At 36.7% G+C, this 26693-nt stretch overlaps 1 protein-coding gene across 11 annotated transcripts in view; it reads left to right on the top strand.

The window, feature by feature from the left end:
- Nucleotides 1-26693, top strand: part of RAP1GDS1 (Rap1 GTPase-GDP dissociation stimulator 1) — a 210267-nt gene that overhangs the window by 124950 nt on the left and 58624 nt on the right. For 7 of the 11 annotated variants that reach the window (XM_035293279.3, XM_008992943.5, XM_078366784.1 and 4 more), the window contains exon 5: nt 22863-23009. The exons of the other annotated variants lie outside the window; for them this stretch is intronic. In XM_035293279.3, the coding sequence (XP_035149170.1) occupies nt 22863-23009 (147 nt within the window). The remainder of the gene's footprint in view (nt 1-22862; nt 23010-26693) is intronic. 11 annotated transcript variants of the gene reach the window in all.

The following is a 26693-nucleotide window of genomic DNA, read 5'->3' as shown; positions in this document are numbered from 1 at the left end:
CAGTTAAACACTTTATGTGGTTTATTTTACCTACATTTTTCCTCAATAGAGCTAATAAGGAAGGGAGTCCAATTAGAATCTAAATAAAAAGGTATAGTACCTTTTTCTTTTTGTATACATATTAAATTGCAGTAAGGGCTTGAAAGACAGTCCAGAAAACATGGCTGTGAATCTCTTTCTGACTCCTCGAGGTAAAAGTAATTTTCTTATTTGTACTTCCATTGTGCTCTGAACAGTTAATTGTGTTTGCTGCTTACATTAAATGTTATCATGTTTCCCTCTTTTTCCCTTCACCCAAATAAAACTGAATTATCTGTCCTTGTATTCTCAGGATCTAGTGTGAATGAAACATAGTATGCATTCAGAAAAGTGTTTGATGAATAAAGGAGGGAGAGAATGCTAATTTGGTTGCAGATTTTGAGATACATTGATGAAGCTATGTAATACACGTCATTAATCAATATTAAAAATAAGGAAATTTTACTCTTATTGAATAGAATTTAACTTAAAAGTGAACTAGAGAAAAAAATTGTATTAAAGGTTTTTTTTTTGATGGAGTCTCTCTCTGTTACCCAGGTTGGAGTGCGGTGGTGCCACTTTGGCTCACTGCAACCTCTGCCTCCCGGATTCAAGTGATTCTCCTGCCTCAGCCTCCTGAGTAGCTGGCACTACAGGCACATGCCACCACACCCAGCTAATTTTTGTATTTTTGGTAGAGACAGGGTTTAGCCATGTTGGCCACACTGGTCTTGAACTCCTAACCTTACGTGATCCACCCACCTTGGCCTCCCATGGAGGATTACGGATGTGAGCCCCTATGCCCAGCCATGTTGAAGCTTTTATTCTGTTTACTACTCTGTCTTCCTCATTGGAAGACATAGTTTGTTTATATTTCAAATAGAAACTCTTTGAAAGCAAGGTCTTATATTGCTATTTGTGTGTACTGTGCCTGTCACAAAGGCTAAGTTAAAATGTAATAAGCATCTCTTCTGTGATTGTGAACATGTGGATTTATCCCTAGTTTTATCTGTTTTTGTTTTATATATTCTGAAGTTCTGCTTATAGGCATTTACACATCATTGAAGTTTTTTTTTTTTTTTTTTTTAAGTTGGGAGTCTTGCTGTGTCACACAGGCTGGAATGCGGTGGCAGGATCTCAGCTCACTGCAAGCTACCTCTCCTGGGTTCAAGTGATCTTCTGCCTCAGCCTCGGCCTCCTTAGTACCTGGGATTACAGGCATGCGCCACCATACCAAGCTAAATTTTTTTGTATCTTTAGTAGAGGCCAGGGTTTCACCATATTGGTGAGGCTGGTCTTGAACTCCTGACTTTAAATGGTCCACCTGCCTCAGCCTCCCTAAGTGCTGGGATTACTGGCATAGGATTGTTACTTTTTTTTTTTTGCTAAATTAACTTTTTTATTGTTATGTAATATTCCTCTTTATTCCTGATAATACTGCTTGTTATTTTATTATTTTTTTAGACGAAGTCTTGCTCTGTCGCCCAGGCTGGAGTTCAGTGGTGCAATCTCAGCTCACTGCAACCTCCACCTCTCGGGTTCAAGTGATTCTCATGCCTCAGTCTCCCAAGTAGCTGGGATTATAGGCACATGCCAGCATGCCTGGCTAATTTTTGTATTTTTAGTAGACACAGGGTTTCACTATGTTGGCCAGGCTGGCTTCAAACTCCTGCCTTGGCTTCCCAAAGTGCTAGGATTACAGGCGTGAGCCACCATGACTGGCCAATACTGCTTGTTCTGATGTCTACTATGTTTGACAAATGTAGACACACCAATTTTTCTTTAATCAGTGTTTGCCTGGTAGGTCTTTTACCAACCTTTTCTTTTTAATATTATTTAATATTCTTATATTTAAAGTGGGTTAGTTATAGATGGCATGGTTGGGTCTTGCTCTTTTACCCAATCTGACAATCTCTGCCTTTTACATGACATTTACATTGTATGTATTTAATGTGATTTTTCTGTGGTTGGCTTGAAATCTACCATCTTCCTAGTTGGCTCTTTTGTTCTCCTGCAAATGGGGGTATATTTCTGAACCTCGTCATTTTCTGATTGTCTGAACTGTTCTTTGTTCCTCTTTCCCACTTTGTCTGCCTTCTTTTGGATTCTTCACATTTACCTCCGTTACTGGCTTCTTGTGGATTTGTTTTTGAGACAGAGTCTTGCTCTGTCACCCAGGTTAGAGTGCTGTGGTGTGATCTCAGCTCACTGCAATCTCCACCTCCTAGCTTCAAGCAATTCTCCTGCCTCCGCCTCCTGAATAGCTGGGACTACAGGTGCATGCTGCCACACCCAGCTAATTTTTGTATTATTTTAATAGAGACAGGGTTTCACCATGTTGGCCAGGCTGGTCTTGAACTCCTGACCTCAAGTGATCTGCCTGCCTTGGCCTCCCAAAGTGCCGAGATGACGGATATGATCTCACGTGCCCAGGCCATTATTGGCTTCTTATGCCTCTTTGTAAGTTTTTAGTGGTTGCCCTGTGGTTTGCACTATTTACTTTTAGCTTATCACAGTTTGTTTTCAAATATTGTCACGTTAGTTTAATAACCTTACTGTATCCTTCCATTTCTTCCCTTCCATCTTTTATGCTTTTCGTCTTCCATTTTATTTTACATATATTAGGAATTTCAAATACATTGATGTTATTTTTATTTACAAATTTGAGACACAGTCTTGCTGTGTTGCCTAGGCTGGTTTGTAGTAGTGTAATCATGGCTCACTGTAACCTTGAACTCCTGGGCTCAAGTGATTCTCTCAACTCAGTCTCCTGAGTAGCTAGGACTACAAATTCATGCCACAATGCCTGACTAATTTCATTTTCTTTCCTTTTTTTTTTCTTTTTGAGTAGAGACAGAGTCTCACTATGTTGTTCAGGTTGATCTCAACCTCCTGGCCTCAAGAGATCCTCCTGCCTTGGCCTCTCAATGTGCTGGGAATACAGGCATGAGCCACTGTACCTGGCCTGTTTTTACTTTAGATAGTCAATTATCCTTTAAAAATAGGTGAAAAACTGTCTTCTATTAACATACTTTTATCATTTTCAGTGCACTACATTCTTTGGGTAGATCCAAATTTTTGTCTAGTATACATCTAACTGAAAAACTTTTACTAACATTTTTGCGTAACAGATTTATTGCAGTGAATTATCTCTACTTCTATTTGCTTGAAAAAATTTACTTAACCTTACTTATTGGAAGATATTTTCACTGGGTGTAGAATTCTAGGTTGAACTTTAAAGATGTTATTTCATTGTCTTCTAGTTTGCCTAGTTTTTGATGAGGAGTCTGCTTTATTTCTTATTTTTGCTCTTCTGTCATTTTCTTTTCCCCCTCTGGCTGCCTCTAAGAGATTCTCTCTATCTTGTCTCTCTCTCTCTCCCTTTTGTTTATTTTGAGGAGCGTGGCTATGGTAGCTCTTGGTGTGTTTAGTTGTTTTGCTTTGCTTGGACTTCTCTAAGCTTTAATAGATTTGTAGCATGATGTCTTTCATTTTTGGAAAAATTTTCAGTCATTAGCTCTAAAAATAATTTTTCTATTCTTTGCTCTAGCACTTCATTTTCTGAGATTCCAGGTATCGTAATGGTCCTTTATCCAAAAGGGATACATTCTGAGATCCTCAGTGGACACTTGAAACCAAGAATAGTACCAAACCTGTATACATCATGTCTTTTTTCTGCTTACAAATATAAAATATATAATATACTATATACTGTTGCAGTTGATCTAAGAGATTACTGAGTCTTTCCGTGGTTTTGTTGAGTCTGCTATTCAGCCTGTTGAAATAATACAGTATATTATACCTGTAATAAAGTCAAACTATGAGTTATGCATGGTAAAAGATTAACACTATAACTAATAAAATAGAACAATTATGGCAGTATATCAGCATCATTGCTATTGCACTTTGAGGCCATTAACTAAAATAAGGGTTACTTGAACACAAGCACTCCAATACCATGACAGCTGATCTCACAGTTACATAAGTGACTAATGGGCAGGTAGTGTATCCAGTATGAATACACCTGACAAAGGGAGAATTCATGTTTTTTTTTTTTAATTGCATTTTAGGTTTTGGGGTACATGTGCAGAACATGCAAGTCAGTTGCATCGGTACACACATGGCAGTGTGTTTTGCTGCCTTCCTCCCCTTCACCCACATTTGGCATTTCTCCCCAGGCTATCCCTCCCCAGCTCCCCCCACTGCCGCTGTCCCTCCCCTATTGCCCCCAATAGACCCCAGTGTTGTGTACTCCCTTCCCTGTGTCCATGTGTTCTCATTTTTCCTCACCCGCCTATGAGTGAGAATATGCGGTGTTTTATTTTCTGTTCTTGTGTCAGTTTGCTGAGAATGATGTTCTCCAGATTCATCCATGTCCCTACAAATGACACGAATTCATCATTTTTGATTGCTGCATAATATTCCATGGTGTATATGTGCCACATTTTCCCAATCCAGTCTATCATCGATGGGCATTTGGGTTGGTTCCAGGTCTTTGCTGTTGTAAACAGTGCTGCAATGAACATTCATGTGCATGTGTCCTTAAGAGTAGAATGATTTATAGTCCTTTGGATATATACCCAGTAATGGGATTGCTGGGTCAAATGGAATTTCTATTTCTAAGGCCTTCAGGAATCGCCACACTGTCGTCCACAATGGTTGAACTAATTTACACTCCCACCAACAGTGTAAAAGTGTTTCTTTTTCTCCAGATCCTCTCCAGCATCTGTTATCTCCAGATTTTTTAATGATCACCATTCTAACTGGTGCAAGATGGTATCTCAATGTGGTTTTGATTTGTATCTCTCTAACGACCAGTGATGATGAGCATTTTTTCCTATGATTGTTGGCCTCATCTATGTCTTCTTTTGTAAAGTGTCTGTTCATATCCTTTGCCCATTTTTGAACGGGCTTGTTTGTTTTTTTCCTGTAAATCTGTTTGAGTTCTTTGTAAATTCTGGATGTCAGCCCTTTGTCAGATGGGTAAACTGCAAAAATTTTTTCCCATTCTGTTGGATGCCGATTCACTCTAGTGACTGTTTCTTTTGCCGTGCAGAAGCTGTGGAGTTTGATTAGGTCCCATTTCTCTATTTTGGCTTTTGTTGCCAATGCTTTTGGTGTTTTGTTCATGAAGTCCTTGCCTACTCCTATGTCCTTGATGGTTTTGCCTAGATTTCCTTCTAGGGTTTTTATGGTGTCAGGTCTTATGTTTAAGTCTTTAATCCATCTGGAGTTAATTTTAGTGTAAGGTGTCAGGAAGGGGTCCAGTTTCTGCTTTCTGCACATGGCTAGCCAGTTTTCCCAACACCATTTATTAAACAGGGAATCCTTTCCCCATTGCTTGTTTTTGTCAGGTTTATCAAAGATTGTATAGTTGTATGTATGTTGTGTTGCCTCTGGTGCCTCTGTTTTGTTCCATTGGTCAATATCTCTGTTTTGGTAGCAGTACCATGCTGTTTTGATTACTGTAGCCTTGTAGTATAGTTTGAAGTTCAGTAGTGTGATACCCCCTGCTGTGTTCTTTTTGCTTAGAATTGACTTAGCTATGCTCTCTTTTGGTTCCATATGAAGTTCAAGGTGGTTTTTTTCAGTTCTGTGAAGAAAGTCAATGGTAGCTTGATGGGGATAGTGTTGATTCTGTAAATTACTTTGGGCAGTATAGCCATTTTCATGATATTGATTCTTCCTAACCATGAACATGGAATGTTTCTCCATCTGTTTGTGTCCTCTCTTATTTTATTGAGCAGTGGTTTGTAGTTTTCCTTGAAGAGGTCCCTTACGTTCCTTGTGAGTTGTATTCCTAGGTATTTTATTCTTTTTGTAGCAATTGTGAATGGCAGTTCGTTCTTGATTTGGCTCTCGTTAAGTCTGTTATTGGTGTATAGGAATGCTTGTGATTTTTGCACATTGATTTTATATCCTGAGACTTTGCTGAAGTTGCTTATCAGTTTCAGGAGTTTTTGGGCTGAGGCGATGGGGTCTTCTAGGTATACTATCATGTCGTCTGCAAATAGATACAATTTGGCTTCCACCTTTCCTATTTGAATACCCTTTATTTCTTTGTCTTGCCTGATTGCTCTGGCTAGGACTTCCAGTACTAAATTGAATAGGAGTGGTGAAAGAGGGCATCCTTGTCTAGTGCTGGATTTCAAAGGAAATGCTCCCAGTTTTTGCACATTCAGTATGATATTGGCTGTTGGTTTGTCGCCAATAGCTTTTATTACTTTGAGATACATTCCGTCGATACCGAGCTTATTGAGGGCTTTTAGCATAAAGGGCTGTTGAATTTTGTCGAATGCCTTCTCTGCGTCAATTGAGATAATCATGTGGTTTTTGTTTCTGGTTCTGTTTATGTGTTGAATTACGTTTATAGACTTGCGTATGTTGAACCAGCCTTGCATCCCCGGGATGAATCCTACTTGATCATGATGGATAAGTTTTTTCATGCGCTGTGGCAATCGGCTTCCCAGGATTTTATTGAAGATTTTTGCATCTACGTTCACCTGGATGCAAAATTGGATATTGGCCTGAAGTTTTCTTTTCTTGTTGAGTCTCTTCCGGGTTTTGGTATCAGGATGATGTTGGTCTCATAAAATGATTTGGGAAGGATTCCCTCTTTTTGGATTATTTGGAGTAGTTTCAGAAGAAATGGTACCAGCTGCTCTTTGTGTGTCTGATATAATTCGGCTGTGAATCCATCTGGACCTGGGCTTTTTTTGTGTGGTAGGCTCTTAATTGCTGCCTCGACTTCAGACCTTGTTATTGGTCTATTCATAGTTTCGGCGTCCTCCTGGTTTAGGCTTGGGAGGACATAGGTGTCCAGGAATTTATCCATTTCTTCCAGGTTTACTAGTTTATGTGCATAGAGTTGTTTGTAATATTCTCTGATGATGGTTTGAATTTCTGTGGTACCTGTGATGATTTCCCCTGTATCATTTTTTATTGCATCTATTTGGTTGTTCTCTCTTTTCTTTTTTATCAGTCTGGCTAGTGGTCTGTTTATTTTGTTGATCTTTTCAAAAAACCAGCTCTTCGATTTATTGATTTTTTTGAAGGGTTTTTCATATCTCTATCTCCTTCCGTTCAGCTCTGATCTTAGTTATTTCTTGTCTTCTGCTAGGTTTTGAGTTTTTGTGATCTTGCTCCTCTAGCTCTTTCAATTTTGATGATAGGGTGTCAATTTTGGATCTCTCCACTCTTCTCATTTGGGCAGTTATTGCTGTATATTTTCGTCTAGAGACTGCTTTAAATGTGTCCCAGAGATTCTGGCATGTTGTGTCTTCATTCTCGTTGGTTTCAAAGAACTTTATTTCTGCCTTCATTTAATTGTTTATCCAGTCACTGTTCAAGAGCCAGTTGTCCAGTTTCCATGAAGCTGTGCTATTCTGGGTTAGTTTCTGAATTCTGAGTTCTAACTTGATTGCACTGTGGTCTGAGAGACTGTTTGTTATGATTTCAGTTGTTTTGCACTTGCTGAGGAGTACTTTACTTCCAATTATGTGGTCAGTTTTAGAGTAGGTGTGATGTAGTGCTGGAAAGAATGTATATTCTGTGGATTTGGGGTGGAGAGTTCTGTAAATGTCTATCAGGTTTGCTTGTTCCAGGTCTGAGTTCAAGCCCTGGATATCCTTGTTAATTTTCTGTCTGGTTGATCTAATATTGACAGTGGAGTGTTAAAGTCTCCCATTATTATTGTGTGGGAGTCTACGTCTCTTTGTAAGTCATTAAGAAGTTGCCTTATGTATCTGGGTCCTCCTGTATTGGGTCCATATATGTTTAGGATCGTTAGCTCTTCTTGTTGTATCGATCCTTTTACCATTATGTAATGGCCTTCTTTGTCTCTTTTGATCTTTGTTGCTTTAAAGTCTATTTTATCAGAGATGAGAATTGCAACTCCTGCTTTTTTTTGCTCTCCATTTGCTTGGCAAATCTTCCTCCATCCCTTCATTTTGAGCCTTTGTGTATCCTTGCATGTGAGATGGGTTTTCTGAATACAGCACACTGATGGGTTTTGGTTTTTTATCCAGTTTGCCAGTGTGTGTCTTTTGATTGGTGCATTTAACCCATTTACATTTAGGGTTAATATTGTTATGTGTGAATTTGATACTGCCATTTTGTTGTTAGGTGGCTGTTTTGCCCATTAGTTGATGTAGATTCTTCATTTTGTTGATGCTTTTTACCATTTGGTGTGTTTTTGGAATGGCTGGTAGTGGTTGTTCCTTTCTATGTGTAGTGCCTCTTTCAGGAGCTCTTGTAAAGCAGGCCTGGTGATGACAAAATCTCTGAGTACTTGCTTGTTCGCAAAGGATTTTATTTTTCCTTCACTTATGAAGCTCAGTTTGGCTGGATATGAAATTCTGGGTTGAAAGTTCTTTTCTTTAAGGATGTTGAATATTGGCCCCCACTCTCTTCTGGCTTGTAGAGTTTCTGCCGAGAGATCTGCTGTGAGTCTGATGGGCTTCCCTTTGTGGGTAACCTGACCTTTGTCTCTGGCTGCCCTTAGCATTTTCTCCTTCATTTCAACCCTGGTGAATCTGACGATTATGTGCCTTGGGGTTGCTCTTCTTGCAGAATATCTTTGTGGTGTTCTCTGTATTTCCTGGATTTGAATGTTGGCCTGCCTTGCTAGGTTGGGGAAATTTTCCTGGATAATATCCTGAAGAGTATTTTGAGCTTGGATTCATTCTCTTCGTCACTTTCTGGTACACCTATCAATTGTAGGTTAGGTCTCTTCACATCGTCCCACATTTCTTGGAGACTTTGTTCATTCCTTTTTGCATTTTTTTCTCTAATTTTGATTTCTCGTTTTATTTCATTGAGTTGATCTTCGACTTCTGATATTCTTTCTTCTGCTTGGTCAATGCGGCTGCTGAAACTTGTGCATGCTTCGCAAAGTTCTCATATTGTGTTTTTCAGCTCCTTCAATTTATTCATATTCCTCTCTAAGTTATCCATTCTTGTTATCATTTCCTCGAATCTTTTTTAAGGTTCTTAGTTCCTTTGCATTGATTTAGAACATGTTCTTTTAGCTCACGTAAGTTTCTCATTATCCACCTTCTGAAGTCTGACTCTGTCATTTCGTCACAGTCATTTTTTGTCCAGCTTTGTTCCCTTGCTGGTGAGGTGTTTTGGTCCTTTGTAGGAGGCGAGGTGTTCTGGTTTTGGGTGTTTTCCTCCTTTTTGCTCTGATTTCTTTCCATCTTAGTGGATTTATCCACCTGTCATCTGATTAGTTGCTGACTTTTTGATTGGGTCTCTGAGTGGATGCCCGGATTGTTGATGATGAAGTATTTCTGTTACTTGGTTTTCCTTCTACCAGTCTAGCTTCTCCACTGTACGACTCCTGAGGTTTACTCCAGGCCCTGCTTCTCTGGGGTACACCTGTAGCAGCTGGGGAACAGTGAGGGATGCTACCAGTTTCTTCATCTGCTATTTTTGTTGCAGAATGATGCCCACCAAAGGTCAGTCTGATCAGTATTTTTTGTTGTGACTCTTTGGATATATAGGGGTCAGGGAGCTGCTTGAGGAGACAGTCTGTACTTTATAAGAGCTCCATTGTTCATTCAGGGCTGTTAGGCTGCTACGTTTACGTCTGCTGCAGCAGAACTTATAAAACCCCTTTTTTTCCTCAGATGCTCTGTCTCGGGGAGTTAGGGCTTTTTTTATGAGTATCCGTTGTACTGTCCTGCCCAGCTAGGAGGCAGTCTAGTCACTATTTGCCTGCCGAGGCTCTGCCCTGATGCCATGGGCTCCCCCCTGTTGCTGAGGGCTCTGCCCTTCTGCCGCGGGCTTCGCCCTGCTCCCACACGCTCCGCCCTGTGGCGGAGTCTCTTTGTTATGGCGGGTTGCCTCAGCAACGGCAGGCTGCGTCAGCAATGGGAGTGTACCTCAGTAGGGGCGGATTGCCTCGGTAATGGCGGACACCCCTCCCCCTCCGATCTGCACCGTCCTGGGTTTAGCTGTGCCCACAGTGAAACTCTCCACCTGGAGTATTTCGAATTGCCATTTTGTTTGTCCCTGTGGGGTGAAACCCACCAAGCCTGCTCACCTGGCTCCCTGCCTCAGAGCGCCTTTTTTTTTTTTAAGTTGAATGGTTGACTCTTTTCCAGGTATTTCAGTCGCCTGCTGTTAGGGCACTGGGATCTGTGTCATTTCCTGTGCAGTGACCCACTGCGCTGGCTCAAACACTGCTTCCCAGGAATCTCCTGGTCTGGCTCACCGTCCAAGTCTCGTTTAATCAGATGGATATGCTAATCTGACCTCCCAATCTCAGATTGCTGGTTTAACAGGGCACCCAGACCAGTGCGTTTTTGTGTGGAGTGTTGCGGAGTGCTGCTGCATTGCGGTGCCGGCCAACGTGGCCACACCAGCCAAAACAGCTGCGCTGGCCTCCCATGTCTCTCCTATACCTGGGAATTTCTCTGTTCTGTGGGCAACAAAGATCCGTCTGGAAATGCAGCTTTGACTCACCCTCTGCGCATTCACTGAGAGTTGCAATCCTTGGTTGTTCTTACTGTGCCATCTTCCTAAATCTCTGAGAGTTCATGTTTTGAATGCAATGGTGTGAGATTTTCTCGTGTTACTCAGAACAGCATGCAATTTAAAGCTTATTGATTTTTTTCTTTCTGGAATTTTTTTATATATTATTTTCTTGCTACAATTGACCATGGGTAACTGAAAACACAGAAAGTGAAACCATGGATGAAGGAGAATTTCTGACTATTGTACACTTATGTTAGACCATTTGCTATTTTCTTTCAGCTCTTGGGTGCTCTGGGTTATCCCACTCCCACTTGTTTAGTCTCTTCATGTTTTAGTTTGTGTAATTTCTGTTGATCTAAGAGTTCACTGAGTCTTTCCTTTGTTTTGTTGAGTCTGCTATTCAGCCTATTGAAAGAATTATTTATCTGTGTGTTGTTCCTTTCTAGCATTTCCATTTACCTCTTCCTTATAGTCTCTATTTTTCTCCAAAATTTCACATCTGTTCATGGATCTTATTAACGTTTTACAGTAGATCCTGTAATATATTCATCATAGTTAAAGTTTCTGTATGATAGTTTTAACATCTGGATTACCTATGAGTTCATTGGTTTCATCTTTTGACAGTGGTCTTCATTTTTCTTCTTAAAATGCATCACTTAACTTTTTATTGCATGCTGGATATTATTTGTGGAAAACCATATTAACAATATTTGATCTCTGGAATTGAGGATACTTTCTTTTATTGCAGGGTGTTCACATAGGGTAGAGGTCAAGCCAGTTTATTCAGGAGTTGAACTAAGTTCACATTTTGTTGTTGCTCACCTTACTTCAATGCAGTATGCTCTTCAGATTTTATTTCTTTAATAATGGGCTTTTGTTACTTTAGCTTAGGGTATGGGTGGTGGAGGACTTTCCTTAATGCTTTTGCTTTGCCTTGCACCCATGCCTGCATACCTATGGGCTTTTTCTGTGCTCTTGCTCCTCTCCCAGTGGTAAATTGCTGTTAACAAGGAACAGTACTATTACAGTTAGTCTGTAGAGCAAAATCCCTTTTCTAAACACTACTTAAAAAAAAACTTAAATATTTCACAATGTTGTATTATATTTATTATATTCTATTATATGGAGTAATGTATTAGTTTCCTAGGGCTGCTATAACAAAGTATCACAAACTACGTGGCTTAAAATAAGAGAAGTTTATTGTTTCACAGTTCAAGAGGTTTTAAGTCTGAAATCAAGGTGCTCACCAGGCCGTGCCTCCCTCTGAAACCTATAGGAGAGGAGGACATTTTTGCCTCTTCTTAGCTTCTGGTGGCCCCAGGTATTCTTTGGCTTATGGTAGCATATCTCCAATCCCTGTCTCTGTCTTCACATGGCATTCTCCTCAATGCATCTGCCTCCTCTTTTAAGGACACAAGTCATTTTGGATTAAGGATCTACCCAACTGCAGTGGGACCTTAACTAATTACATCTACAATGACCCTGTGTCCAAAGAAGGTCACATTCTGAGACACTAGGGGTTAGAACTTAAACATATATTGAGAGAGAACACACAATTTAACCCATAAGAAATAGAAATGATATCTGTTCCTCTCATATCGGTAACATTATCTCCTACAGAAGAAGATACTAAACTACAGAATATGAAAAGCCAGGCTAAGAATATACTAAGATAATAGAAAGAATTTTGATACTTGATTCCTTTTTGAATTCAGATAAATTTAAAGATGCAACTAATAGTTTTTTAAAATTACATTTTAATGTGAAATTATTTACAAACTCCATCCCATTTGTTCATAAATTGGAGCATTCTTCACACAGAATTCTGGTAAAAAATAATTCAGTCATTTTCTTAAATTTGTGATATGATAGTTTGGGATTTTTGTTAGCATTTCTCATTTAGCTTCATAAGGCATCTAGATTTTCTAATGTGTGGCTAGTGTACACTGAGAACCAATGGGCTGGTTGAAGTTTAAAATGTAGGACTGTAGTCTGTTATAAAATCGACTCATATTGACTAAAAAGGCAGACTAGTATTTGTGTCCTTACACTTAAAATGAATCTAATTTGTCTTACCCATTGCTTTGAAATTTTTGTTCAGAATACATCTTCAAAATTTATCATAATAAACTATTTGTTCTTAGAGACTAAAAAGTGGTGATACTAGTCTGAAGGAAAAAGTATAATTTTACAAAGTTAAAAGATTGTATAATTTGTTCATTTTATTTTTATTATTTTTAACTTTTTTATTTCAATAAGTTTTTGGGGAACAGGTGGTGTTTGGTTACATGAATAAGTTCTTTAGCTTTGATTTCTGAGATTTTGGTGCATGCATCAACCCAACAGTGTACACTGTACTCAGTGTGTGTCTCTTATGACTCATCACAGCCACGCTTTCCCTCAAATCCCCACAGTCCAGTGTATCATTCGTATGCCTTTGGGTCTTCATAGCTTAGCTCCCACATGAGTGAAATCATATGATGTTTGGTTTTCCATTCTGAGTTATTTCATTTAGGATAATAGTCTCCAGTTCCATCCAGGTTGCTACAAATGGCATTATTTAGTTCCTTTTTATGGCTGAGTTGTATTCCATGGTATATTTATATATACTATATTTTCTTTGGCAATTCATTCACTGATAGGCATTTGAGCTGGATCCATATGTTTGTAGTTGCAAATCGTGCTGCTATAAACATGCGCATGCAAGTATCTTTTTCGAATAATGACTTCTTTTCCTTTGGGTAGATACCTAGTAGTGGGATTGCTCCATCAAATGGTAGATTTACTTTTACTTTTTAAAGGAATCTCCACACTGTTTTCCGTAGTGATTGTACTAGTTCACATTCTCACCAACAGTGTGTTTTCAGTTCACCACATCCACACCAACATTTATTTTTTTATTTTTTGATTATGGCCATTCTTGTAGGAGTGAGATGGTATCACATTGTGGTTTTGATTTGCATTTCCCTGATCATTAGTAATGTTGAGCCTTTTTTTTCATATGCTTCTTGACTATTTGTATATCTTCTTTTGATAATTGCTATTTATGTCCTAGCTCACTTTTTGATGGGATTGTTTTTTTCTTGCTGATTTGAGTTCTTTGTAGAGTCTGGATATTAGTCCTTTGCCGGATGTATAGATCATGAAGATTTTCTCCCACCCTGTGAGTTGTCTGTTAACTCTGCTGATTATTTCTTTGGCTGTGCAGAATTTTTGTCATTTAATTAAGTTCTGTCTATTTATCTTTGTTTTTGCTGCTTTTGCTTTTGGGTTCTTAGTCCTGAAGTCTTTGCCTAAGCTAATGTCTGGAAGTGTTTTTCCAATGTTATCTTCTAGAATCTTTATGATTTCACATCTTAGAAACCATGGTTTTAGGTTTAAATCTTTAATCCATCTCAAGTTAATTTTTGTATAAGGTGAGAGATGAGGATCCAGGTTCATTCTTCTACATGTGGCTTGCCAGTTATCCCAGCATCATATGTTGAATAGGGTGTCCTTTCCCCACTTTATGTTTTTGTTTGCTTTGTCAAAGATCAATTGGCTGTAAGTATTTGGGTTTATTTCTGGGTTATCTATTCTGTTCCATTGGTCTGTATACCTATTTTGATAGCAGTACCATGCTGTTTTGGTGATTGTGACCTCATAGTATAGTTTGAAGTTGGGTAATGCCTCTAGATTTGTGCTTTTTGCTTAATCTTCCTTTGGCTATGTGGGCTCTCCTTTGGTTCCATATGAATTTTAGGATTGTTATTTCTAGTTCTGTGAAGAATGATGGTGGTATTTTGATGAGAATTACATTGAATCTATAGATTGCTTTTTGCAGTAAGGTCATTTTCACTATGTTGATTCTACCCATTCATGAACATGGGATGTGTTTCCATTTGTTTGTGTCATCTATAATTTCTTTCGGCATTGTCTTATAATGTTCTTGTAGAGGTTTTTCACATCCTTGGTTAGGCATATTCCTAAGTATTTTATTTTACTTTTTGCAGGTATCATGAAAGGGATTAAGTTCTTGATTTGATTCTCAACTCTGTTGCTGTTGGTGCATAGCAGAGTTACTAACTTGCATATATTAATTTTGTATCCTGAAACATTGCGGAATTCATTTATTAGTTCTAGGAGCTTTCTGGATGAGTCTTTAGGATTTTCTAGGTATACAGTTGTATCATCAGCAAACAGCAACAGTTTCACTTCCTCTTTACTGAGTTGGATGCGCGTGTGCGCGCTCGTGCTCTCTCTCTCTCTCTCTCTCTCTCTCTCTCTCTCTCTCTCATCTGATTGCTCTGCCTAGGACTTCCAGTACTATATTAAATAGAAGTGGGTAAGAGTGGGCATCCTTGTCTTATTCCAGTTTTCAAGGAGAGTGCTTCAACTTTTCCTCATTCAGTATAATATTGTCTTTGGGTTTGTCGTAAATGGCTTTTATTATATTAAGATATGTCTTTTCTATGCCAATTTTGCTGAGGATTTTAATCATAAAGGGATGCTGAATTTTTTCAATTTTTTTTAGTCTATTTTGATATTAAAAAAATTTTCTGTATTACTGCCATATGTATGTTAAACAATCCCTCTACCCCGGTATGAAACCCATTTGATTATGGTGGATTATCTTTTTGTAATGACATTCAGTTTCACTTTGCTAGTGTTTTGCTGAGGATTTTTGTATCTGTGTTCAGGGATATTGGACCGTAGTTTTCTTTTTTTGTTACGTTCTTTTCTGGTTTTGGTAATAGAGTGATACTGCTTCATAGAATGATTTAGGGAACATTCCCTCTTTCTCTGTCTTTTGGAATAATATCACTAGGATTGTTACCGCTCTTCTTTGAATGTCTGATAGAATTCATCTGTGAATTGTCTGGTTCTGGACATTTTTGCTGGCAATTTTTTAATTATTTCAATCTCACTGCTTGGTTTTGGTCTGTTGAGAGATTCTATATCTTCCTGGTTTAATCTAGAAGGATTGTATATTTCCAGAAACTTATCCATCTCCTCTAGGTCTTCTAGTTTATGTGCATAATAGCCTTGAATGATCTTTTGTATTTCTGTGGTATCAATTATAATGCCTCTTGTTTCATTTCTCATTGAGCTTGTTTCCTTGGTTAATCTCACTAGTGGTCTATCAATTTTATTTATCCTTTCAAAGAACCAGCTTACTGTTTCGTTTATCTTTTGTATTTTTTTGTTGTTGTTGTTTCATTTAGTTCTGCTCTGATACTGGTTATTTCTTTTCTCTGCTGGGTTTGGGTTTGGATTATTCTTGTTTCTCCAGTTATGTGAGGTGTGACCTTATATTGTCTGTCTGCACTGTCTGACTTTTTGAGGTAAGTATTTGATGCTATGAACTTTCCTTTTAGCACCACTTTTGCTGTATCCCTGAAGTTTTAATAGGTTGTGTCACTATTATCATGCAGTTCAAAGAATTTTTAAATTTCCATGTTGATTTTATTGTTGACCCAGTGGTCATTCAGGAGAAGGTTATTTAATATCCATGTATTTGCATAGTTTTGAAGGTTCGTTTTGGAATTGATTTCCAGTTTTATTTCACTGTGGTCTAACAGTACTTGATATAATTTCAGTTTTCTTCTTTACTGAGACTTGTTTTGTGGCCTATCGTATGGTCTATCTTGGAGAATGTTCCATGTATTGATGAATAGAATGTATATTCTACAGTTGTTGGGTAAAAAGTTGTATAAATATCTTAAGTTCATTTGATATACAATGTAGTTTAATTCCATTGTATCTCTTTTGACTTTCTGTCTTGATGACCTGTCTATTGTTGTCAGTGATATATTAAAGTCTCCCACTATTATTGTGTTGCAGTCTATCTTGTTTCTTAGATCTAGTAGTAATTGTTTTATAAATCTGGGAGCTCCAGTGTTATAGGTGCATATATATTTAGGATTGTGATTTTTTCCTATTGGACTAGTTCTTTTATCATTATAAAATGTCCCTCTTTGTCTTTTTTAACTGCTGTTGCTTTAAAGTTTGCTTTGTCTGCTGTAAGAATAACCATTCTTGCTCATTTTTGGTGTTCATTTACGTGGAATGTCTTTTTCTGCTCCCCTTTACCTTAAGTTTGTTTGAGTCCTTATGTATGAGGTGAATCTCCTGAAGACAGCAATAACTTAGTTGGTGAATTCTTATCCATTCTGCCAGTCTTTTAAGTGAAGAATTTAGGTCATTTTCACTCAATGTTAGTATTGAGATGTGAGATACTATTTTATTCACTGTGCTATCTGTTGCCTGAATACCTTGGGTTTTTGCACTGTGATATTGTTATGTAGGTCCTGTAAGAGGCTTTAAGGAGGTTCTATTGGTGTATTTTGATTGTTTCAAGATTTAAGGGTTCTTTTAGCAGTTCATGTTTTGGCTTGGTAGTGACAAATTCTCTCAGCATTTGGTCTGAAAAAGATGCTTTTCTTCATTTATGAAGCTTAGTTTCACTGGATACAAAATTTTTGACTAATAATTGTTTTGTTTAAGGAGGCTGAAGGTAGAGCCCCAGTTCCTTCTAGCTTGTAGGGTTACTGCTAAGATATTTGCTGTTAAATTAATAGGTTTTCCTTTATAGGTTACTCACTCTTTGCCTCATAGCTCTTAAGATTCTTTCATCTTGACTTTAGATAACCTGATGACTATGTGCCTATGTGGTGATCTTTTTGCAATGAATATCCAAAGTGTTCTTTGAATTTCTTGTATTTGGCTGTCTAGATCTCTAGCAAGGCTGGGGAGATTTCCTCAATTATCCCCTCAAATATGTTTTCCACAGTTTTAGATTTCTCTTCTTCCTTGTGAACACCAATTATTCTTAGTTTTGGATGCTGAACATAGTCCCAAACTTCTTGGAGGCTTCGTTCATTTTTAATTCTTCTTTGTCTTTAATGCATTGGGCTAATTCATAAGCCTGTCATCAAGCTCTAAAGTTTTCTGCTTGTTCGATTCTATTGTTGATACCTTCCAGTGCTGTTTGCATTTCCCTCAGTGAGTCCTTGATTTTCAGAAGTTGTGATTTTTTTTAAATTATGCTATCTATTTCACTAGTAACACTTTCATATCCTGTATCGTGTTTTTGATTCCTTTAAGTTGGACTTCATTTTTCTCTGGTGCCTCCTTTATTAGCTTAATAATTGACCTTCTGAATTCTTTTGGCAGTTCAGAGACTTCATCTCGTTTTGTATCCATTGCTGATGAGCTGGTATGGTCTTTTGCATGTGTTAAAGAACCTTGTTTTGTCATATTACCAGAACTGTTTTTCTAGTTCTTTCTCATTTGGGTAGTCTACAGAGGGAAGAGCTGGCATTCAAGGACTGCTGTTCAGGTACATCCCATGGTATGCTCCCTTGATGTGGGAGTTCTCCTCCTTCCCTTAGGAATGGGTATTCCTGAGAGCTGAACTATAGTGATTGTTTTTGCTCTTATGAGCTACTGAGCTCCAGGGTGGTACTGGGGAGTGTCTGCAAAGAGTGCTGTGATGTGATTCATCTTCAGATCTTGCAACCATGGATACCAGCACCTGTTCTGGTGGAGGCAGCAGGGGAGTGAAGTGGATTCTGTGAGGGTCCTCGGTTCTGTTTTTGTTTAGCGTGCTGCTTTTCTGTTGGTTGGCCTCCAGCCAGGAGGTGGCACTTTTAGTAGTGCATCAGCTATGGAGGATGTAAACTAGCCTTAGGGATATCTGGTTAAGTATAGTTTCTCAGGCGGTGGACAGTGTCATAGAGCTCCTAAGAGATTATGACCTTTGTCTTCACTTCCCAGGGTGGGTAGAGAAAGACCACCAGGTGGGAGTTAGGGATAGGTGTATCTGAGCTCAGCTTCTTCTTGGATGGGTCTTGCTGTGGCTGCTGTGAGGGATGGGGATGTGCTTCCCAGTCCAATGGAGTTATATTTCCAGGTGGATATGGCTGCCTCTGCTGAGTCATACAGGTTGCTACAGAAGTTGGAGAAAGCTGGCAGTCATGGGCCTCAGCGACCTCCCACATAGCTCACAGTCCTAAAGGCTGGTCTCACTCCCACCATCTCCCCCAACTCCTCGTGGCCAGGGCTGAGAACTTGCCCAAGTACATGAGCCTCTGTGTTGAGAAAACAAGCATACTCAGTTTTTCAGCATTTCAGATAGTCTGCAGTGGTGATCCAGTTCCTGCAGGGTCTCTCAGATTTCCTGGTATGTTCCTGCAGTAGTTGTTGGAGCAAAAGTTTATGTTGTGAGTCTTCACATGCTGCTCTGTCTGGTTGGGAGCTGCAGGCTAGTCCTGCTTCCTATCTGCCATCTTCCCAAAATCTTTTTCATTCTTTGTTGTGCTTCTAAATGTAGTTATTTAAAGTGTATTCTTTATAGGTTTTAGACATTTGTTTCACTCTCAGTGCATGGGTTTGTGACTCTCCATGAATTAATTTGATACGGATATGAAAATCGTTACTATACTGTGCCACTTTAAACCCTGAATCAGTTATATGTGAAATAGATCTTATCAAATCCTCTCTGCTTAGTGTGCATTTTAGACAGCTATTGTGTGACATAAGTTAGCCTTAATAGTTAAGTTCATGAATATTCTGAAAAGATTTGTTGGAAAGGATACCTACAGATTTTCACAAGTGAGTCTTTAAAAGTAGATTCTCAAATTAGTGCTAAGAAAGTGCTGTTACCTTGCTTGACTTAATGGCAAAAGTAATATACCTTTTTAAAAAGTGTGTAATGAGGGAACATTGAATTAGATTTCCAAAATTCCGGTTCAGAATGCTGATATTTAATCATTATTTCTTTAAGCAAAGTCTTCTGTCTGCATGTATGTGTGTCTCTCTCTTGCAATCATTCATCCTCAAAGTGAATAATTTATCAACATCTATCAAAAGGCCCCAGTCATTAAAAAATTAAGCACCTACTATATACTAGGCATTTGCTGTCCACAAGGAGGAAACATAGTAAAATCCAAAGTTAGAATACACTGTAATACATGCCACAATAGTTAGAGTCAGTGGTTGTATTTTACTTCTTTTCCTCATCCTTAGTGTACAACTTGTACCTGATAATAGAGTTTAACTTGGTAACATTTTTTTTCTCATGTGAGGCATGATAACCATGACACAAATTTTATTGCTGCTTGCTTTTGATTATAGAAGGGCAGTGGACGTGCAGTATCTCTTTAGATTTAAAGCCCTGCTCTTACCTAATGTGAAGAATGATTATACTTGTAGTGGAAACTACTTTGTGTGAAAGACCTTTGTGTTAAAAAATTTAATAGGACTTTAAAGAATATGCTACATTTTTTCTAGTGGTTGGATGCTTCATAATTATATTAGGAAAATTGAGATGTAAATTATATTTTTAGAAGTGATAACTCAGGATGCTTCACAAGTTAGCAGTTACTTATGAGAAAAGTGAAAGATGAGCTTACACTTAGAGATATACAAGTTTAGGATAAGAAACCTTTTGAAAATTATTTTTAAGTGAACAGTAATATTCATTATGATAACGTAACATACAGCTAAACAGTTAACTATGGAAAAACAATTTATAAGGACTTGTGCAATGATAGCTATGGTATTTAAAATGATTTGTTACCCAAATACTACTGGAAATACAAGTGAGTTGTAAGATACTTTTGAAGATTACTTATGTCACTGGTTTTGCTAGAGTAAAGGAACACAATATTATCATTTATTTCTTTGAATCCATAAATTCTATTAAATATTTCAATAAAATGCTTTTACTTTGCTTCTCAGGCTGATTTGTCCAAAGAAAGAAAAAAACTCCACCGTAATCATTCCTGTAGTGGTGGTGAATATTTCTTGAACCCAGATTACTATTATTATAATACATGCTTTGCTTTTCTTCTCAAATTTGGTATGTAATTTCTAATGTAGAGACTGTGTTTATGCCTTGCAAATGATTCTCAATAACATTTGAGTAAAAAGCTGTGTTATAGACAATTCAAACAGCATAGGGGGATGGAAGGCAGGGAAGAGAAGAAAAGCACTGTGGCTCTGAAACACAAATAGGTAATTTGCTTTGAGTTGTAATTGTGTTCTTACTTATTGCATCAAATTTGTTGAATAAGTTTGTATTTTAATTTATTGAATTACCAAATGTTTGAGCATTTACTAGCTTAGTGTGGATAGGAAGCCAGCTTTCACTCATAGTTCACTGCAAATAGGTGCCACATAGTTTCTAAGACTTTGTTTTCTAGTATATGAATACAAGGCTTGGTTTAGCTTTTCTCTAAAATGCCTTCTTCTAAGTCTTAATCATACATGATTGATTTATATTTCAAAAGCCCATATTTACTCAGGAATTAGAATCAAATACTATTTGAGCTTTGAAATTTAGGGATGGGATGTACTATACCTTCATATTATTGAAGGTCTGAACATTTAGCTTTCTAATCCTAATGTTCAGTTTTCTGAGACATCATCCAAATAGAAATTGCCCAGTAATTTAGATAGGTAACTTATCTATGATATGGAAAACAAAAAATTCGGGAGTTAGATTTCTAAATGAGATTTGACCAATGTTCTTGGCTGGTTTATCTAACTAGTTACTCTGGCAGTATGACAATTTTCTGGCTGGGTACAGTGGCTCACGCCTGTAATCCCAGCACTTTGGTAGGCCAAGGTGGGTGGATCGCGAGGTCAGGAGATCAAGACCATCCTGGCCAACATGGTGAAACCCCATCTCTACTAAAATACACAAAGTTAGCTGAGCATGGTAGTGCACACCTACTACCAAGTGCACAGCAAGTAGTCCCAACTACTTGGGAGGCTGAGGCACGGGAATCACTTGAACCCGGGAGGCAGAGGTTGCAGTGAGTCGAGATCATGCCACTGCACGCCAGCCTGGCAACAGAGTGAAACTCCATCTAAAAAAGAGAATTTTCTGTGATTTGATGAGCTGATTAGCATAGGGTCATGTTTTCCATCTTTATAACAATACAGTAAGTGGAGAAAACTGTTTTGTTTCATTTTAGTATGGATTTCCTCCAAATTTTTCAAAATTATGAACATAATATATCTGATGTCTTACTATATAATTTGTGTGTGTGTGTGTGTGTATATATAAACCATAAGAAATTACATATTTTAAGTTGTATCATCTAATATGATTCAGCAACAGTTATAAAGATAGAACCTTAGTTTCAGTTCTTATATTTGGAAAATGAAAATCTTTGATTTTGTACTTCATAGCTATAATTCCTTTGTGAGTCTCTTCTTTTGTTGATCTTTGTGCTATACTTCTTATAGCTCAACAGTACAGTTTGGTAGCTACTAGCCAAATTTAGCTACTGAGCAATTGAAACATAGCTAGTCTGAATTGAGATGTAACTGTAAACTAGAAAACATTTGGATTTTGAAGATACATTATGAAGAAGATAATATAAAATGTTTTGTTAATAATTTATATATTGATTTGCATGTCAATGATATTTTATATATTTAATTGAATAAAATATCACTAAAATTAATTTTTCACCTTTTTTTTATGTGGCTATATGTAAATTTAAATTACACATGTGGCTCACATTTATGGATCGCACATTTCTCTTGCACCTCTTCTAGAGGCTGGTTATATGTTATATAAGGAGTCAGATTTTTTATATTTTTTTCATTTCTTTTATTCCTGTGTTCAAAAGTTAGAAAGTATTCTAAAGCTATTTATTTGTATGTTCCAACAGTTAGGTGACATCTGTTTTATGCAGTGTAGATGTACACATAATGGAAGTTATCTTTGACCATCTCTTGACCACTTTTTGTAATGTTGAATTACATTGGTGTGCTCTAGAATAGAGGGAACGAGGAAAAAAGAAACACAAATCAAGAATGAAAAACGGGAATATGCCTCTGGACTATAGGACTGCCATTAACAAAGACTCTAGTACTAATATTCAGGAATTACATATTGTGATCTAGAGTTATACCATATGGTTTTCTTTGATAATAGCTGACCTTGAAACCCAATGATAAAAAGTTATAGTGATTTTTTAACCTGAGGTACAAAAACGTATAGAATATCACTTAGTTTCTATTTTTTTCTCTTACATAGAACTGTCATTTGTGAAAGAGAGAGTGAAAGTTTTCACATCATAAACTCCTAGGCCACAGGGAAGTTCTGTAAGCTCCTGTATGATGCCAATGAGAATAATCTTATTTTCCTTAAAAAGTGATTGTCTCTTTTCCCCATCCCACCCCCATTTCCATGTTTATTTCTTTTGTTTTGTTTTTTTCCAAAAAGATATATTTAATGTCCTGGTTAGGTTTATTTTCTATTTATTCATGAAATAAAGAATAACACTGTCATGTTTTGTATTTTAAATTGTAAGGTACATTTCTTTTTTCTTTTATTTTTAATTTAACTCTTTGTTTTACAGATGAGGGCAGAAGTGCAGTTGACCAAGCAGGTGGTGCACAGATTGTAATTGACCGTTTAAGGTCACTGTGCAGTATAACAGATCCCGCCAATGAGAAGCTCTTGACTGTCTTTTGTGGCATGCTGATGAACTATAGCAATGAGAATGGTAAACAAAACTGAAAACTTGCTTTGTCTCTGGGGGAAAAATATAAAATCTTTCCTATAGTGCAAAACAAAATATTTGAAAAATGAACAAAAAATTCATAAGTGGCATATAAAATTAATAATTAGCCAAAATTAAATTTTAGTGTTTCAAAAATGCAAAATGGTTAATTTACTAAGTGGGACTAATATTTGAAGGGCTTCCAGTGTTGATCAGTATCAAAAACAAAAACTCCACAGCCCTATGGTATGATTTAAGCATTCTTACTATAAACATTTTAAAAATAAATAATATTAAAATAGTTTTATGTTCATTATATATACCAGGAGTAGCTTTAAAATATGAACACTGTTTACAGAAGTAAAATTATTTTATCTAGATGCCAGGTTTACTTTGAATAATCTTTTTAAAACTAGTAAAATTTGCCTTTAGAAATGAGTTCAGAGCAATTGCAGAGATCTCATTTTAGAAATTTAATAAATTATTGTAAATAGCAGTTTTTTTTCTCTGTAAAATGTTTTTAGACCCTAGCAACAAATGACATGTCAATAATTTTCAGATAGCCTATATGGTTGTTAATTAAATGAACATAAGTCTATGATATTAAGGCTTCATAATACTTTTGTGTCACAAAATCCATTTGTTTATCATCTTATATGAATCACTATGTGAATCAGACATTTGAATTTTGGTATGTTCCTGGTACGTAACACAAATAAGGTTTTTCTTTGGTTTGTTTCATAATGGCATTTTAAGTTGTGATATTTTGGAAGAGACATATTTTATTTGCATATTGGACATACAGTAGTATTCTTTCATGTGTTCTAGAAACACATGGCCCTTTTGGCATATTTTTTATTTTATTTTTCACATTTGATAGTGTGGGTCCAAGTAAATATTATCAATAATTCAAAGAAAAAGATAAACCTTGACAATAAATGGATACAGACATTGGCCCTTGATGTTAGTGACAACAGTGAATGGTGGGGACTGTGGTAGTCCTGTTGAAAGAGGAAAACCTCTACTCTTCTCTAGCCAGTTGTTCCTATATGATGGTTTAGCCAAATACTGCCCAGTCTTTTTTATTTTAGGAGTGGAAGATGGGGAGAAAGCCTGAAATATCTAGCTTTTTAGATAACAGCTGAGTTTTCAATGTTGGATTACGTATTTTTAATACTATAGAAGCTAAGCAGAAAGTATCTTCAGGTCTCATCCTGTCTATGGGCTACCAGTTTTAAGCCTTTGAATTAAAATTATCTATAATAATAGAGGTTAAAAGTTTTTATTGATCAAATGGCTTACCTACTAAACTTGAGCTAATAGTAAATGGTAGTCTTCATAGGATAAGTTACATCTATTTTTCCTCCCTTCTGGTGAAATCAATTTTGAAGAAAAAAATGTCCTAAATATAAACGTGAGACACAGAAAGGACAGAGCCTGAGCAATCCACACAATAAATACATGTTTCCTAAATTGAAATTTAACCATAATACACAGGTATCTGAATTGCATTAAGAAATCATTGGTCAGATTTTTATATTGTTACCTTTGCTTTTAACTGCATTTGGTCTTGGACATTTGAAAAAGTAGTAAGAGCACTAAATGGGAAAAGGTTTTAGAAATATAAATGAAAGAAATTTTATGAACTTACTCCAGTTTTGGATGTAATAGTCTTGTTATGTATTAAACTAGTCATTAGTTATTTGAGGAAGTTGTTAAAAATCTATATAGAAGTATTAATATATCAGATGGCTGGTCTTCAAAAGGATCACAAATTCCAATCCAAAGCAGACAGTGACTGAGTCCCTACTATAGGGTATCCCACTGTAGAGAGAAGTGTTTGGAGAAGATTATGATTAACAGCATGTGGAGTACACAGTCAAAATGTATAATATACATACATACATACATATATATATATATATATATATGAGTAGGCTTTTTCTAGAGTTCAGGCATTCCCAAGAAATAAGAGACTTTAGAAAGCTATATTAACTTTTCTCTGAATATTATTGGACAAGTTGTCTTTTTCTTTCATTATTTATTTCAAAAGCTGTAGTTTGAATGCAGCTTTTAAAACTTACCAAATAAAATAGACATGATCTTGAGTATTTTTAAGAAACAACTGCGAAGCTTGTAACTATATCTTCTTTCCTCTACATCCTTTTTACATTTTATTCTGTCATGAGTGTCTTAGTTTGTGAAGTGATTCTTTTTCTTCTAATGTGCTTTCACTGAAATTATATCCTTTTGTGTTTGTTTGGCATAATTATTAAAGCATCTGTATTACTGTGTCCATTATTTGATTTCTCTTTTCCTTAAAATTTATGTTTAAAGACTTAAATATTACATCATCTTTACTGACTTCACATTGTTTGCTGTTGATCATGTGCCCCTACGTAAATAACAGCTTTTTGAAACTCAGGAGGCGCTTTCTATTAGCACTGATAAGTTTCTTTTTATATATATTTACTATGTAGAACGTCAGTATACAAGCCTCTGCTAAATTGTGAGTCAAATATTTGAGTGACAAATAGCTTTTTTTCTGCTCTAGCAGAAAAATTAACGGCCCTTGAACCTAACAACTTAAACCTTATCTGTAGTTAGGAAGTTATTATATTATTCTTTGGTTCCGTGTATAAAATGTTTAAAGTATGCTGATTTTAAAAAGTACTGAGAGATCACAAAGATCCACCAAAATAATTTCCCTGAAGAGAATATTTTCAAATTATTTATTAATCCTAAAATTGAATTATACCATCCTAAAACTGAAACTTAGAATGTCTTGATTCAGATCCTCCTGTTCATATAGTAATAGAGCATATCCACTTTTTAAACCCATTAAATAAGGAATAAAACAAGTTTTCTAAACACACGCAAGTCGAAATATGTTATGAAAATACTTAGACTAAGTTATTTTTGTACTATTTGCTAAAGCTGTATATAATTCATAATGTATCATTTCTAAAAGTTTTAAACTAGCTCAAGACTACACTTTTCAGCTAGGAGCTGGATAAATGCTTTCGTTTGCCTATTGGTGAAGCAGTTAAAACTTTTAATATTCAGGTAAATGTAGAATAATCTTAATAGCAAAAATTATAGTTGTTTAGCCAGATAAGCTTATCAATAATAATGTATAAATAATATTTAAATAAGAGAAGACTTCATCCATTTTGGAAAAAATTATACATGTTTTTCACATGGCATAAAAGCACTCTTCAATTCTGTAGCTCATGAAAATAGCCTGAATATTTAGCAATTGTAGCTGTAGAAAAGCATGTTGACAGTTTTACATTGAGTTTGAGAGAATATGTTGAACTTGCTATATTTTTTTTTCTTCATTTAGTTACAAATTTAATTACTTTATAATCCGAGGAACTCAAACCTTTAATTGTAGATATTTTAATCTCATTATTTGCTTTTTTTTTTTGGAGACAGAGTTTCACTCTTGTTACCCAGGCTGGAGTGCAATACCGCAATCTCGGCTCACCGCAACCTCCGCCTCCTGGGTTCAGGCAGTTCTCCTGCCTCAGCCTCCTGAGTAGCTGGGATTACAGGCATGTGCCACCATGCCCAGCTAATTTTTTGTATTTTTAGTAGAGATGGGGTTTCACCTTGTTGACCAGGATGGTCTCGATCTCTTGACCTAGTGATCCACCCGCCTCGGCCTCCCAAAGTAATCTGTTT

Source organism: Callithrix jacchus, chromosome 3, assembly GCF_049354715.1.
Source record: "Callithrix jacchus isolate 240 chromosome 3, calJac240_pri, whole genome shotgun sequence".
Taxonomy (NCBI): domain Eukaryota; kingdom Metazoa; phylum Chordata; class Mammalia; order Primates; family Cebidae; genus Callithrix; species Callithrix jacchus.
This window is presented reverse-complemented; position numbering and strand designations above follow the sequence as displayed.